Here is a 16,604-nt window from a genome sequence, read left to right as displayed (position 1 = left end):
GGTCTTCAACAAAGCCCCTCATTGGAAACCCCCCTCCCCCATCATCCCCACATTCCCCGCCTCCATCTTTTACTCCGTCTCATGTCTGAAAGGAGTCTGGGGGCTTCCCTCGGTCCTCATACACTGGCACCAAAGCAGACTTGAATATCAGTGATGCTGCACATCACTAGGCTACATCATGGCCCAACAGGACTGACTCCCGGCCAAAAGCATAATTCCCACTCCTCCTAAAGCTTAAGCTCCGCCCACATCCCCACCACTCACGTTTGTGGCATGTGCACAGTTTCTATGGTTTCTTTAACAATGCACATGGCTGCAGCGGCAACATCAAAACATTATACATCTAACATGCTCATGATTTGGAGCTACATACAGATTCATCATCCACAGTAAATGCACATATAACTATGAAAGCAGAAACACACATGCACATCTTCGATATGCATGATATGAACACACAAGATCATGTGAAGCGCGTCCTTACTTTAGTTGATATACAAACCTCACTAAAATAACTGAGCATTTAGCTTGAAACATTACATTTATCACAGAAAATGTACTTCTTTCCCACTTTAATCACCATGCAGCAACAAGCCAAAGTAGTAAGTTACAATTATAAAATCAGAAACTCTCTCCCAGACTCTCTTTAAATACGAGGCGTAAAGATGTTTAGCTGACCATTTGTGATCAGATCATTCAAAACAGACTTCACTGGTGAAGAGTGTGAATATTCAGCCTCCTGCAGCTCTATAGACATGCATATCAATAGTCTTAACCAAACTGCCAACATTCACACTTCTACATTAAATGACAAGAGAGGATGAAAATGGAAATTCAATAAATATGCGGGAGTCGTTTCGTCTCCAAGCTGACACTCAATCAATTGAAAAGGCCTGTTTGAGAACACAATGTGCCCCACCCTAATGTGCCATTGACCTGCATTCAAAAAGTAATAATTGTACTAATCAGATCAGTGGCTAAGGTCATGTAAAAGTTTCTGCATAAGCAATTGAACCACTAAATCCATGTTCAGACAGACTTTTAAGGCAAAACGTGTTGCAAAAAATCTGCTTTCCTAAATGTTGTAAGAGTCAATTTCATAGAAAACAAAATGACAACACTGATCCACAAGGCATCTCTACTTATTTTTTTTTTTATCTATAAACCAAGATCTAATTAAAAATGTGAAAAAAGTGTCAAATAGTGCCATCAAAACTTAATTTCCAGCAATGTTATTATGAGGCTTTACAATAGTAAACCATCATGCAATATTAGAGTCATCACTTTCTTATTTTCCTGCATTGCAGTTATTCAAATCTACATTCAACAAGAGGTCTTCTACAAAAAAAAGGCAGAAAAACACCTGTATTAAAAAACAAAACAGTAGAATCTATAAATTGTGCAGTAAAACAATGCTCTTTTAACTCTTGAATTCGATTACTGCAAATACAAGGGTGAATCTCATTAAACTGGTCCAGAACATTCCATCCCAAAACCAAAGAGAACAATACAAAAATCATATTTTAGGGCCAATAAGATATTTTGCACTGTGACATTTTCATGAACTGTGTATTGTGAGAGTATTAAGAAAATCACCATTGATAAAAATATATATATTTTATAATGTAAACAAATTAAATAAATGCATACTATTATTTAACCACAAAACATTCAGACAGCAATGAGTATTTGGGGAGAAAATGTTCTTAATTATCATGAAAAAAAACTCAATGGTTCTTCATGAAACCTCAAATAGGGCTTTATGGGTCAAAATGTGACTTGCATTTCTGAGATTCACCCATAAAATGAACAATTTAATTAATAGTTTTTAATCTGTAAAAAGGGTTTAAATGGAAAAAATAAAAATCAAGCTCTGTTGCCCTATAAGGAACAGAAAGACAATCCTCCACCAAACTAAATAAATGACTACAACAGTGATCCAGAACTACACAAATCTCCTGTAAACCCCACTGGTTTGACTAACCTTGTCAGGTCATTTTAATAAACTTTCAATTTCAAAATATAAACAAACAATACTATGTATAACAAACAGACTTATAAAGTAGGTTTTCAAAATGTTGTAAGTTTAAACAAAGACAAAGGATGATCTGAAATTTGATTTGACACACTTGTAGAACTGCATCAATGAATTCACTCACCCGCTTTATGGTTGCATTTGGCTATATTTACAACCAGTAGCACCACATATTAATATCATCAGCTGATCTGCACAGAAAAGTTTGCGATTGAATAAAAAACAGGCGGGGTAATATATATATACATATATATAAATCCCAACTGGAAGCAGTTTTGCGGTTTTTGCATGGAACTCATTTCATCTCGTGTTGCTTTCTGCATTTCTTACCTGATGATTCGAGCCGCCGTGAGGTGAAAGTGCCAGAAACCTGAAGCTACACAATGTTCCTGCACGTTATATATGAAGCCCGGTCCGCCTATAGATTGAATAGTGGGCGGGGCTTCGGCTGAACACGTTGAAGAAGCCATGGACTGTAAGGTTGAAGCCCATGTGGACGTGCAGACCCTCTTGTCTGTAAAACGTGCTTAGAACACGTTTCTTGTGTTTTTAAATTTCAGAGCGTTTGGAACATTGTTGACCGATCCTGATTGATTTACGTTCAATAATTAACCACTATGTTGGACTGGTAGCCTACTGGGTTGTCACTAAAGCATGATTTACTCTTCGTGTTATCATCTCACTTGGCATTTACCTGCAAATGTGATTTGTTTTATTTGCAAATTCCTTTTTCGCCTCAGTGTGTTTATGGCGTAAAAACTTTCCATGTTTCTCTTTACAGATCTAATGTAGATTTTTAGGCCACAAACCAACTTTTATCAATTCGTGTACAATCCCGGAGAGCACAGGTACATCTGCTAGAGGTCTGTTAAAGATGGCTTCATCTGGAGAGCATCTGCTGTGTACAAACCTGATAGAGATTCAGTTTTACATGCATTCTACATCTTAAAGACATCTTCTAAATGTCTATTTGACATCTGATAGGAAACGTCCGATAGATGCATTGCAGATGCGCAAACACTCTAAACAATACGTCTCGCAGATGTAATGCAGACGTTAAATGTGTCAGTAATTTATTTCTCAGATTGCACAGGTACGTCTGCAAGATCTGTTAAAGATCTCTTGATCTGGAAAGCATCGGCTGTGGACAAACATCTGATAGACGTCTTTAAGATGTTAGTTTTACATGCATTCTAAATCATAAACATCTTAAAGACATCTTCTAAACGTCTATTTGACATCTGATAGGAAACGTCCCATAGACGCATTGCAGATGCGCAAACACTCTAAACAATACGTCTTGCAGACGTTAAATGTGTCAGTAATGCCCTGTGGTCAAGCTTTTTATTAGTCGGTCGGCTAAATGTCCATCTAGAAACCAGCTACTATGTTTCAAAACAGTTTAAGATGAGAAATGTATGTTCGGTTGAAAGAATGCATTCATAAACGATCGCAAAACGTGTTTGCTTCTTACAAGATCAAGGATACAAACCCGTAGAATCACTGTGATGTTCACTACAGGGTCTTAACAAGAAATACTCCTCTCACAACTTTTAAGGACGATAGCCTACTCAGAAAGGTCATAGGTCGTATCTCTATTTAGAGGGAAAATCCGAGCCAAATTCTTTTGTGGCATTTACAAATGCTACTTTCAGGTTAGTTTTGTGTTGCACCACATACAGAACTGAAATGGCACGTTATCACTTGATCATTTATAGAACTTTGTAAACATGTATTTTAATGAGGGTCGTCAGCTGAAGGAATCTGTAGGCCTTCTAGTAACGTTTTCCAGGAAACACATTCCCACTCTCATGGGAAATAGCATCACAAAGGATATAAAACAAGTTTTAGACCAAATGCATTTGATGAATTTAGGTGTTCCTGAGACTGAAATGCTTATTTGATCCTATACTGTTGCTGAAAACCACGCGGCTGATTTTATAGTTAACAAATAGCGCCACCTGGCGGACAGTGAATTAATTAGTTTGGATAGATTTCGCTCAATTTGTACAAGACAGCGACATCTAGCGAGAAGCAAATGTAACTACAATAACCTCTATGCTTAGTAGCTTTAAACACCATTTTTAAACCGGTTTCCAGAAAACAAATATGCATTTTCTTTATGGTAATTGCCATTGAAGAGCACTTTATTATACTTTGCTTATATTAGAAACCATATATAAATTGCTATGAGATGACCATTGGATAATTGTATGTTAAATATATTATGCAAGAAGTAATATATATATACACAAGGATGATAAATTTTTTCTGGACATTTATTTTATTTTTTTATTCAAAACCATTTAAAACAAAGCATTTTAAGAGTCACTGAATATTCTTCCACGATTGCAGAACATAACTTAATAAACAAGACAAGCGCCGAACACACAGCTCTAAAGAAATCGAAGGTTCACATTGTAAATTTACTCAACATTGTTGCCTTATTTACTTTTTTTCCTCCTAGTGACAATTTCATTGTAATTTCCTTTAAAAAACTAAAAAAATGAAAACACAGTATCTGTACGTTTAAATGCTAACAACATGGCGAAAACCCTTCTGAAAACACTCTTAAGCTGCCTTTTGAGAATGTTTGGTGCTTAAAATCCAAAGATAAACCAAGAAAGAACGAAAGATAGATAGATAAAGCAATAAAACAGACTTTAGGACAAAATTCTTGAATGCGTTTTCGCCAACAGATTTAGCAAGGGCAAACTGTTTTGGCAAGATATAGACAGCTTGATTAAAAAAAATGGGACACAAATGGATATGAAATATCGTAACTCCTGTCAAATCAATCGGTACATAAAAAGCAAGTCAACAAGTCAACTATAAATGTTATTCTTAATATAAAACTTGGTAAAAAATAGTTATTTCAAACTGTACAGTCACCAAGTACATAGAAGGACCAGACACTCGCTAGCTTCTCATTTGGCATCGCCAGCAGCGTCAACCTTCTGTGCCTAGAGGAAAGTGATGAAGAAAAGTCAGTTCAGCAGCGATTTGGCTGAGCAATTACCAAACCTTACGCGCTCCAATAATTAGTTGCTGTGCATTAGAGCAGATACAGTGAATCAAAAGCAGAAGTAGAAGCACTTGAGGGTCTGATATTTATTTATTTGTGTATTGATTTAAGTCTCTTCTAACCACTTTACAGACCGACCTGGTCTGCCTTGGCGTCTCCGTTTTCAGCAGGGTTGCTGCCCTTCTTCCCCTTAGCTGCCTTCTGTGTGAACAACGACAATAAATATGTTTGCAGATATAATAACATACAATAACTTAGCGGTTTGATGGTTAACACGTGGGCAAGGCATTTTGTCATCAATGGAACAAATTAAATTACTAAATGATCATATAATATTATTGCAAAGCTGAACATCCTTACTTTAGGGATGGCTTTTTTGGCCTTTGGTTCTGGTTTAGGAGGAGCCGGTTTCTGTAAATCAATTCAGAGATGAATTAGACAAAGAAAACTATTAATGCTAAAAGTTATTTATTTTTTAAATAGATCCAAAAATGCAACTTACAGCAGACAACCTCGCGGAGCGTCTTGTTGGCTGCGAAAAATAACACAGAATCAATACCAATCAATGATCTAACATTGGCCTTTGGTTCTGGTTTAGGAGGAGCCGGTTTCTGTAAATCAATTCAGAGATGAATTAGACAAAGAAAACTATTAAAAGTTATTTATTTTTTAAATAGATCCAAAAATGCAACTTACAGCAGACAACCTCGCGGAGCGTCTTGTTGGCTGCGAAAAATAACACAGAATCAATACCAATCAATGATCTAACGCTGATATAAAAATGTATATTATTATATTTCACTGAAAGAAAAAAAAAAGTCTATTATAGTGAATATGGCTGATGTAAATTCATGTAAGCATAAACTAAAAAAAAAAAAAAGTCAAGTCGCTATTCATCAAGCACAAGCAAGATACATTTCTGCTAAGAAATGTACATAAAATGTTCATCAATTTATGTACAATTTTTTTTTTTTTTTACACAGAAATATGTTCTGCTTGAGTTTCACAAGGCTTGCAACTTGATACAAGCAATAAATAAATAATATATAAGACAGTAAAATATAAAAAAAAAATATATAAAAAAAAATCGACATAAATGGACAAACCTCCTCTTTGCCTTTGGCGGCCTTCTCACCATCAATCTGAGAAAAAAACAAAAACAAAAAAAAACAATAGCGTTTAAGAAATCTAATATATATATATATAATAGAAGAAAAAAAAAAACATTCGTCAAAAAAAGAAAAAGAAAGAGAAAACTTTCTCTGTGACAGTTGCGCGCGCTACGTCATAGACGATAACCCGCAGTTATTTTTCCACAACGGATGACTTTATTTCTGCACCGTCTTCCCGCGCATATTCAAATTCAAATTCAAATCCGGCCTGTCAGTGCGCGCGGGCAAGACGGCTTCCTTTTGTTCGGCTGCATCGCTACGCGCCTTTTAAACGACAGAGGGGCGATTCTCGGCGTAGTGCCTTTGTTTTCCTCACGAGACCACTGTAACTCGGACAAAAGCACATGTATGAACGCTGAAATAAGATGTGAAAATGACATGCGCGCGCAGTCCGAACGCGGATAACTAGTAAAGCACAGTCTTATGAAGACACAGGTGCTGTAAAGATGGCAGCTTGACGTTTCGAGTAGGCGTCCAGCACATCAACAATGACAGAAGCCGCTTAAGTGACTCGATATAGCACAAAATAACGTTATAGTAAACAAAACACACTTTAGGACCGCGCATGTAATCTGATATCAAGCCAAATGAATAACCGCGAGCTTTTTCTTGTGAACTTCCAGCACAACCACTCATCCGCATTGTTGAAATGAGAATAGCTTATTAAATGTGAAGGTTTGTGGGGTTAATATCAGCAGTAGGAGCTCAACCAGACACTTTAGCATTATCTAGTGATCAGGCGGGTCTCGCAGGATGTTACTGATTTTTTAAAACTCGAATAATTATCGAAATATTAATGCTCATTTACAGGTTACAGTCTCTTAAAACGCCCGCGGGGTTTTATTTTCAGTTAAAAGTCGTTTTTTTTTGGCTCGTGTTGTCGCCAGAGCGCGGTAAGCCTGACAGTGACTATATAAAACCGACTGTCCGCCATTACAAAACAACCACACGATCACTGAGGCGATAACAGCAACAAAACATGTATAATACAGACACATAGGTACAAATACCAAAATTAATTATTTTTTTCTGAAATAAAAAATATCACAGTGCACCCTTACCTTTCTTTTGGGCATCTTGACTGCAGAAAAACGCCGGGAAAAATGTCAAAAAATCGGAATAATTGTGTAAATATTGTGTTCGTGAGCAGCGACACCCTGCACGCCTCACAGCGTCTCGTGTAAAATACAATAACGGCGGTATATGTTTTATTAAGTTTTTATATTGGAATTTAAAGATAGAAACCGGTTTAAACCAGATTTTGCATATTCCGTGCAGCGATTGGCTGCGAGAGCGATGACGTACCGGTGGGCGTCGCTTATCTCTTAAAGCAACAATGACCGAATTCCCCGCTCAGGTTTCAGAGCTCAGACCGACGCTGCTGCTCGTCTTGGTAAGAACGGCGCCTCTGCTGGCCACACATGGAATTACACCGGAACTTTAATTCAAATAAATTAACAAATACATTCCAGACAAAAGAACATACACACTCATTATTAAATTTACAGCGTTTATATATGCACCTTTTTAGGTGACCAAGTGAAGAATAAATTCAACACAATATGTCAGGTATATGGTTTTGTATTAGCAACACTTCAAAGTTTTGAAAATTCAACCTCCAGCAGATCTCTATTACTTTATTTCTCCATCAAGCGTATGGCCTGATTAGATTAGCACAAGAACATGGAAATAACTTTTAAAAGTGATGTTCTTCATCAGTATTTTAGTCTTGTTTTCCAGTGCAATCTTAAATCAAAACACACTTGAGAAGCAAAATGGCACAAGTCTGGTTTCATGAGAAATTGATGAAAATCAAGGATGTTTTTCATCAAAACAAGAACAGATATCTGCGAACAGACTGAGAAAAATCCACTTCATTCAAAAGGAAAACACATTTTCACACAATGTCTTTATAAATAAATTATAAATTCACTTAATTTTCTCAAAACAAGACTTTATGTTCATTTTGAATCTCAAGTGAATGTATCTTGATATAAGGATTTTTAGATATTTGTATTATATTTGTAACAAGACAAAAATACAGAGGCATTTTTGCAACATTTAATGCCACAACTTTATGAATTTAAGACTTTCTGCTCTGATTTAGGACCTTTTTAGCCCTATACACACACACACACACACACACACACACGTGTATATATATGTGTGTATATATATATATATATATATATGTGTGTGTGTGTGTGTGTGTATAGGGCTGTGTGTATCCAACTCACCCATAAAAAACTTATACAAGTAACAGATAGACAATTTAAGCGGATACAGGTTTTTAAGATAATGAAAAACATGCATACAAGCTTTTTACTGCTACTGTACTTTACCTTCAGAACATAAATGAAGTCAATTAAAAGATGTAGTGTTTCTTCTGTCCTAAAATACTTCCTTGTCTAAATGCTTTCGCTTTGAGTAAATCTTGCTCCCAGGCCAGTAATATTTGATTTGTGAATTAATTGTTCTTGAGGCTTCAAGGAGTTTTTGTTTTTTTTTAATTCTGAAAAAAAAAAACTGAAACGTAAAAGTAAGATCAATCAGATTTGGCCTATTGTATTTTCTAGCATTTCTCGTCCAAAAAAACAGCCCATGTGGTCAATCAAATTGAATTTATTTGAAGATTTAAGATCGTTTCTATTTCGATATCAAGCATACATATCCACTGCCCCATAAAACGGGGTGAAACATCCTTCCAGATCTAAAGTATTTACAGATCAGTAAATAAAAGAAAAACAAGTTCAAAGCTAAGCCACGACAGCCTGGCTGCTTAAATCACTGAAGACAGTGTCTCTCTTGTGCTGAAGGGCGTTGAGAAAGCAGTGAACCCTCTCCTCTCGGCTGGCGGTGTAGTTCAACAGTTCTTTCTGTCGACTCTGGGCATCCATGGGCTTTCCATTCCCACGATGCTGCAGGAGCTCAGCCACACAGCAGCGATCCGCTTCCATCTGCTGGAGCGCTTGGCCTTCTCTGTGCAGATCTCCAGCTTTCTGCAACACACAACATGTGTGCTTATGGAAATATTAATGTAAGGCTACTTGTGAATTGAATATAATCGCGTTTATGCTTTTGCATCTTTATTAAACTTTAAATAAAGTTCTGAACTTCCTAAAATGATGTTTTCAGGAAATCATTTAGGGAAACAATCATAGTAACGCTTACAAAAACTTACTTGTGCATTAAGCAACAACGGTACATGCTGTAATACAGTATCCTGTGCCTTCATGCTGAAATGTTCTGACTTGTAGCATAATGCCCTTTTATTTATTTTTTTACAATAAGGTTATATGAATCTTAAGAAGCATTTATGACCATGAATGGTCTGAAAAACATAGTTGCATGGATTATTTCGTATTTAAATGGACAGAAGAACTTCTAACAAAAAATGTCTGCATATTTGTTATTAACTTTGTTCTAATGTTAATAAATTTGGCATATTCTAAATGATTATTATTGTTTTGAGCGCTTGGCCTTCTCTGTGCAGATCTCCAGCTTTCTGCAACACACAACATGTGTGCTTATGGAAATATTAATGTAAGGCTACTTGTGAATTGAATATAATCGCGTTTATGCTTTTGCATCTTTATTAAACTTTAAATAAAGTTCTGAACTTCCTAAAATGATGTTTTCAGGAAATCATTTAGGGAAACAATCATAGTAACGCTTACAAAAACTTACTTGTGCATTAAGCAACAACGGTACATGCTGTAATACAGTATCCTGTGCCTTCATGCTGAAATGTTCTGACTTGTAGCATAATGCCCTTTTATTTATTTTTTTACAATAAGGTTATATGAATCTTAAGAAGCATTTATGACCATGAATGGTCTGAAAAACATAGTTGCATGGATTATTTCGTATTTAAATAGCAGGAGAACTTCTAACAAAAAATATCTGCATATTTGTTATTAACTTTGTTCTAATGTTAATAAATTTGGCATATTCTAAATGATTATTATTGTTTTGAACGTTGTTGATAATCAGAAATGTTTCTTGAGCAGCAAATCAGCATATTAGAATGATTTCTGAAGATCATGTGACACTGAAGACTGGAGTAATGATGCTGAAAATTCAGCTGCGCGTCACAGGAATAAATTACATTTCAACAGATATTCACATAGAAAACAGTTATTTTAAATTATAATAATATTTCACAATATTACTGATTTTACTGTATTTTTGATCAAATAAATGCCGCCCCTAAATGAGTAAAAACATTTGTTTGCAGATTTTATGTGCAGTTTCATGCACAGTTAGTGAATGAGACCCAATGATTCCAGGTAACAATGCAGCAGTTACCTAAATAAGCTGTAAATCACCATAAAAACAGGATGACAATAGAGTTATGGCATACCTGGAGAGATCGATAACTCAGCTGGTACTGCAAAACAGCTTCACACAGATTCCAGAATGAATATTCCGGCCACAGGACCGACTGGAACACTAGACAGGAATATGAGGTCTGCGGAGTGTAAGATAATGCAGGATTATGACAAACATTAATCATTTCAAAGCTGCAGGGCAATGTGAATACTAAGAGCAATATGAGCTTAATGCACAATGGACAAGGCAGATAGATAACCATAGGACCGGTGCCATTAGTGTTGATTTGATGGGAAATCTCATTGGAAAAGGCAGTGATGAGAATTATTCCGCTCTTAAAGCAATAGTTCACCCAAAAATGAAAATTTGCTGAAAAATGTCCTCACCCTCAGGCCATCCAAGATGTAGATGTTTGTTTCTTCATCTGAACAGATTTGTAGAAATGTAGCATTGCATCAGTGTCTCAGCAATGGATGCTCTGCAGTGAATGGGTGCCGTCAGAATGAGAGTCCAAACAGCTGATAAAAACATCACAATAATCCACAAGTAATCCACACCACTGCAATCCAACAATTAACATCTGGAGAAGAGAAAAGCTGCTTGTTTGTAAGAAAAAAATTAATCATTGAGGCATTTAAATCATTGCTCCTGTCCAAAATATGGGTTTATAATCCATAATAACGCTTCCTCCAGTGAAAAAGTTCATCTCCTGTTGTCTCTCACATCAAAATCCAGCCATATATTAGTTTAGAGCTGTTTTAGAGCTGTTTTGGACTGTTTTGGCTTGTAAACGGTGCTTGATCTGTGCAGATTCAAACCAGACCACTTTTTCACTGGATGAAGCATTATTATGGACAGAGGACTCATATTTTAGCCGGAAGCAACATTTTGAAGTTAAAAATGTCTTAATGCTGGATTTGTTTCAGCTTTTGTCTTCTCCAGATGTTAACTGATGGACTGGAGTGCTGTGGATTATTGTGGTGTTTTTATCAGCTGTTTGGACTCTCATTCTGACGGCACCCATTCACTGCAGAGCATCCATTGCTGAGACACTGATGCAATTCTGCATTTCTCCAGATTTGTTCAGATGAAGAAAAACTCGGTAACACTTTCTATGAAGCCCGTATTTATAATACATTATAAAGGTATTCGTAAGGCATTATAATGAATGCATAATGCATTATAAAAAAACCTTATAATATGTTGTATCATCTCATGAATAGTCATAAGAACAGTTTTAATATAATTATAATATTTACTTATTTGTGGTTATAGCTTTTAAGAGTATGATGATTTATAATGACAATGAACACGTTGCATCCACTTTTACAATGGATTATATTTCTCATAGTTATAATGTATTTTAAGTCTCATATCTTTTACTTTAGCTGTTGATAAGTAACTCTGCAACTACATATCAACTAGCGGTCATTAGAGTATTAGTATGTCTGCTACTGTAAATATATGCTAACACTTTATTTTGATGGTCCGCTTAATCAGTCGACTATAAGCAACTTTGCAACTACATGCCAACTCACTCTCATTAGAGTATTAGTATGTCTGCTACTGTAAATATATGCTAACACTTTATTTTGATGGTCAACCAACAAATAAACTGATTATAAGTGTATTTGCAAGTACGTCAACTTACTCTACCATACTAGATTCTACCATTCTTGAGCATACTAATACTCTAATGAGAGTGAGTTGGCATGTAGTTGCAAAGTTGCTTATAGTCGACTGATTAAGCGGACCATCAAAATAAAATTTAACCATATAAAACATTGAATTTTTTTCAGTTGGAGTATAAAGCTCACATCAATTAACAAACATTAGCTCCACAGGAAACACTCAAATAACACTCAACATCTAACCACTCACAAGCTGTACTAAGATACTGTGCAGATCTTAAACAACGTCAAGATATGATACAGTCCATTATACTGTAAATTAAGTAGATTTAATACGGTGTTCATTGTGTTATAAATAATCATACTCTTAAACTTATAACCACAAATACGTAAGTATTATGATGTTGTTATGATTATTTATGAGTTGATATAACATATTGTAAGTTTTTTTTATAATGCATTATGCATTCATTATAATGCCTTAAGAATACCCTTATTTTATATTATAAATACGGGCTTCATAGAAAGTGTTACCACAAACTCTTCTACATCTTGAATGACCTGAGGGTCATTCAGCAATTTCCATTTTTTGGGGAAACATTCACTTTATCATATTCACCGAGAAAGACTCAATGTAATTACATGTAAACACAGATTGTTCCACAGTGAATCAAACTACGACTGCCATCTAACTAAAATCCTGTATGTTTGTGTAAGTGCTGTACTTGTATGGCAAGATAGTGACTAAAGGGAATCTCCATTACCTGCCACAGTAGGAAATCACTAAGGCGCACTTCTCCAGACGTACGGATGAGCAGATCGGGGTTTGGAGAATTACTGCTATACAGACACTCACCGAGGAGCACCTCAGACACATCACTGACCAATCACACAGAGGAGAACACAATTATTAATATGTTACAGGTCATAAAACAGCTGTTATCCTGTTTTCTCAAACTATGCAAAAAGCAAAGCTTACCTGGGTTTTATCAGGCCCTGCTCCACTCCCCATGCCATTTCCTTCACTGCATTTGCGATTTCATGCCTTGAGGTATATGCAAAGCACACGTTCAGAAAACACCTGCAACATAAGAGAAGAGCAAATGCATCAGATATAGATCATGCTCTAAAACAGAAAGAATGTTTTTTAAATCCGAAACTGCAGTTCAAACATTTGGTTGTCAGTCTTTTGAAACAAATTAATAGTTTTATTCTGCAAGGATGCATTAAACTGACCAAAAGTAACAGTGAAGACCTTTATAATGTTACAAAAGATTTCTATTTCAAATAAATGCTGTTCTTTTGAACTTTCACAGCACAACTGTTTTCAAAATTGATAATAATCAGAAATGTTCCTTGAGCAGCAACGCAGCATATTAGAATGATTTCTGAAGCATTATGTGACACTGAGTGCGTTTGCATGCACAATATTAAGCTGATTATGCTTAAGCCGACAACGCATGTGGTCACGTTTTCTTTTATCGGAGTAAGGTCATAAACTGCTATAGTTTTATTCTGCAAGGATGCATTAAACTGACCAAAAGTAACAGTGAAGACCTTTATAATGTTACAAAAGATTTCTATTTCAAATAAATGCTGTTCTTTTGAACTTTCACAGCACAACTGTTTTCAAAATTGATAATAATCAGAAATGTTCCTTGAGCAGCAACGCAGCATATTAGAATGATTTCTGAAGCATTATGTGACACTGAGTGCGTTTGCATGCACAATATTAAGCTGATTATGCTTAAGCCGACAACGCATGTGGTCACGTTTTCTTTTATCGGAGTAAGGTCATAAACTGCTTAAGCATAAACCGGTCGACACAGGTAGTTTTTTGCCTCTTACCCCGATTTCGCACTGCATATAAATGCATTAACCTGCTTTCTGTCGGCTTATTGAAGTGTGCAAATGCGATGTGACAGGAACGCATCCTTAGTGCAGTAAAGAAAGAAGGAAATACATCACAAACACAGACTCTTTCATGACTCAGAAAATGATAAAAATGTGTTCTCATCTCGTGCAGCAGAAGTGGTTCAGTCACAACGCTGCATCTGTAACTGCATGAGAGGATCATATATGAGCTGTAAGTCTCCCGCTGACATGGTGCAAGCTTTATTTAACATCACAACATATGGAATACTCGGAGTCAGATACGCAAATGATTGTTTTGAAATCGGGGAAATAACCTGATTTATTAATAAAGTCATGTAAACACGGTTTACTTGTGTTGTCAGGTTACTGGTGTGCATGTAAACATGCTTACTGAAGACTAGAGTAACGATGCTGAAAATTCAGCTTTGCACCCCAGGAATAAATTTAATTTTTAAATATTTTCAAATATAAAAATTAGATTTTAAATTGCAATAATATTTCACATTTTTACTGTTTTTACTGTATTTTTGATCAAATAAATGCAGCCTTGGTGAGCAGAAGAGACTTCTTTCAAAAACATAAAAAAACATTTCAGACCTCAAACTTTTGAACAGTATTGTAAATTATAGAGTGCAAAGTGTACTTGTTTATTGAGTAAAAAAGATCTATATTGAAGATTTTGATGAAAATCGATACAATAGAAGGTCAAACATTATAAGGAAAACTAATAAAATAGCATCATGCTGTGCTTACTTGTTGTGTGCTTTAGTTGCCACCACAGCTTTGGCAATGAGCTGCTGCAGATCTATAGGCAGAAGAGTCAGATCTCCCAGCACACGAATACATACACCATGCCTCTCAAGATTCTCGCTAGAAATCAGGACAAATTCACATGTAGATTGAATAGATTTCAATTCAGCCAACAGACAGATGAACGGATCTTGTGAAGGAGTGACTTACTGCTCTGTCAGCAGGCGGCTGAACTTCTGTCTTGCCAGCTCCATCAGACCATCCACCTCCTCTTTGGAGCGCTTGAAGTTCTCAATGCTGAATGCATATACAGTCACCTCATGAATGCCCAGGTTTAGGCACAAGCGGAGCGTCTGTGTGAGTTTAAACAATGTATATTAAGAGATTGAGCGTACAATATAACACTGTTCAAAATTTGGGATCAGTAAGAGTTTTGGGGAGGAAAAAATTACTACTTTTATTCAGCAAGTATGCAATAAATTGATCAAAAGTGACAGTAAAGACATTTATAATGTTACAAAAGATTTCTTTTTTTTTTTTTTAAATGCTGTTCTTTTGAACTTTCTGTTCATCAAAGTATCCTGAAAAATCAAATGCATCACAGTTTCCACAAAAATATGAAGCAGCACTGATAATAATCAGCATATTAGAATGATTTCTGAAGATCATGTGACACTGAAGACTGGAGTAATGATGCTGAAAAATCAGCTGCGCATCACAGAAATAAATTACATTTTACAATATATTCACACATTATTAGTCTGTCTATCTATCGTTATTTTAAAATGCAATCATTTTTCACAAACAATATTACTGTTTTTACTGTATTTTAATGCAGCTTTGGTGAGCAGAAGAGACTTCTTTCAAAAACATTAAAAGCATTTTACCGACGCCAAACATTTGAATAGTAATGCAATACAATTTAACGACCAGTGAGAAAACACAAACTGCTGAAATAAAATTAACACTTATTTTACATAATATTTATTCACAAATCACTAAAATATTTGAAAACATAGATTATCAATTGATATATGTGACCCCGGACCACAAAACCAGAGTCAATTTTTTTAAAATGTATACATGAATAAATAAGCTTTCCATTGATGTATGGTTTGTTATAATAGGACAATATTTGGCCTATTTGAATATCTGGAATCTGAGGGTGCAAAAAAATCTAAATATTGAGAAAATCCTCTTTAAAGTTGTCCAAATGAAGTTCTTAGCAATGCATATTACTAATCAAACATTAAGTTTTGATATATTTTTGGTAGGAAGTTTACAAAATATCTTCACAGAACATGATCTTTACTTAATATCCTAATGATTTTGGGCATAAAAGAAAAATCAATAATTTTGACCCATACAATGTATTGTTGGCTATTGCTACAAATATCCCCCAGCGACTTAAGACTGCTTTTGTGCTCCAGGGTCACATATCTGAAAGAACTGACAGAAAAGGGAACGATTGACACTTAAGTTAATTGGTCAGTCAAATTGGCCAAACATTGGTAAATTAATCCACATCGGTCTGTCATTATCTGCACACTCACCTCTGCCAGCTTCTCAAAACCCTGCGAGTGACCCTCCTGCCTCTGCACATGCGCTTTTTGGGCGAAGCGCCTGTTACCATCCATGATAAAGGCCACATGTTTGGGCATTGGTCCTGCCTGAGACACAAAAGAGAGTTTAAAGGGGTCATATGATGTTTTTTTAAAGATCATTATTTTAATTATGAGTGAAGTGACATGTGGCCAAGTATGGTGACCCATACTCGGAATTAG

The 16,604-nt window shown here is 35.7% G+C and overlaps 2 protein-coding genes across 4 annotated transcripts in view; both read right to left on the bottom strand.

Annotated features, from left to right (window-relative positions):
• Positions 1–4,487: 4,487 nt before the first annotated feature.
• LOC107552524 (non-histone chromosomal protein HMG-17-like) lies at positions 4,488–7,543 on the bottom strand. The gene is made up of 6 exons (XM_016234423.1): positions 7,294–7,543; positions 6,167–6,202; positions 5,757–5,786; positions 5,421–5,471; positions 5,199–5,261; positions 4,488–4,998 (listed from the first exon to the last, which is right to left on the bottom strand). Exons 1-6 carry the CDS (start codon positions 7,306–7,308, stop codon positions 4,963–4,965), a joined length of 231 nt encoding a protein of 76 aa, XP_016089909.1. The 5' UTR covers positions 7,309–7,543; the 3' UTR covers positions 4,488–4,962.
• A 1,293-nt stretch (positions 7,544–8,836) lies between these two features.
• The window catches only part of dhdds (dehydrodolichyl diphosphate synthase), a 9,711-nt gene continuing 1,943 nt past the window's right edge, over positions 8,837–16,604 (bottom strand). For all 3 annotated transcript variants that reach the window (XM_016234412.1, XM_016234413.1, XM_016234414.1), the window contains exons 3-9: positions 16,374–16,490; positions 15,031–15,173; positions 14,824–14,940; positions 13,175–13,276; positions 12,960–13,074; positions 10,596–10,703; positions 8,837–9,231 (exon numbers count right to left, since the gene is read on the bottom strand). In XM_016234412.1, coding sequence (XP_016089898.1) covers positions 8,989–9,231; positions 10,596–10,703; positions 12,960–13,074; positions 13,175–13,276; positions 14,824–14,940; positions 15,031–15,173; positions 16,374–16,490 — 945 coding nt within the window. In that variant the 3' untranslated portion in view covers positions 8,837–8,988. The remainder of the gene's footprint in view (positions 9,232–10,595; positions 10,704–12,959; positions 13,075–13,174; positions 13,277–14,823; positions 14,941–15,030; positions 15,174–16,373; positions 16,491–16,604) is intronic.

This window comes from Sinocyclocheilus grahami, unplaced genomic scaffold, assembly GCF_001515645.1.
Source record: "Sinocyclocheilus grahami isolate Dianchi unplaced genomic scaffold, SAMN03320097.WGS_v1.1 scaffold452.1, whole genome shotgun sequence".
Lineage (NCBI taxonomy): Eukaryota > Metazoa > Chordata > Actinopteri > Cypriniformes > Cyprinidae > Sinocyclocheilus > Sinocyclocheilus grahami.
Note: the sequence above shows the minus strand (reverse complement) of the source record. Positions and strands in the feature narration are given on the sequence as shown.

What these genes read in the sequence shown, in the direction of transcription:
- LOC107552524 (XM_016234423.1), bottom strand. An exon ending in CCAAAAAAGCCATCCCTAAA is followed by an intron (nt 5,262 to 5,420) that starts GTAAGGATGTTC and finishes TTGTTCACACAG; the next exon opens with AAGGCAGCTAAGGGGAAGAA. An exon ending in GAGACGCCAAGGCAGACCAG is followed by an intron (nt 4,999 to 5,198) that starts GTCGGTCTGTAA and finishes ACTTTCCTCTAG; the next exon opens with GCACAGAAGGTTGACGCTGC.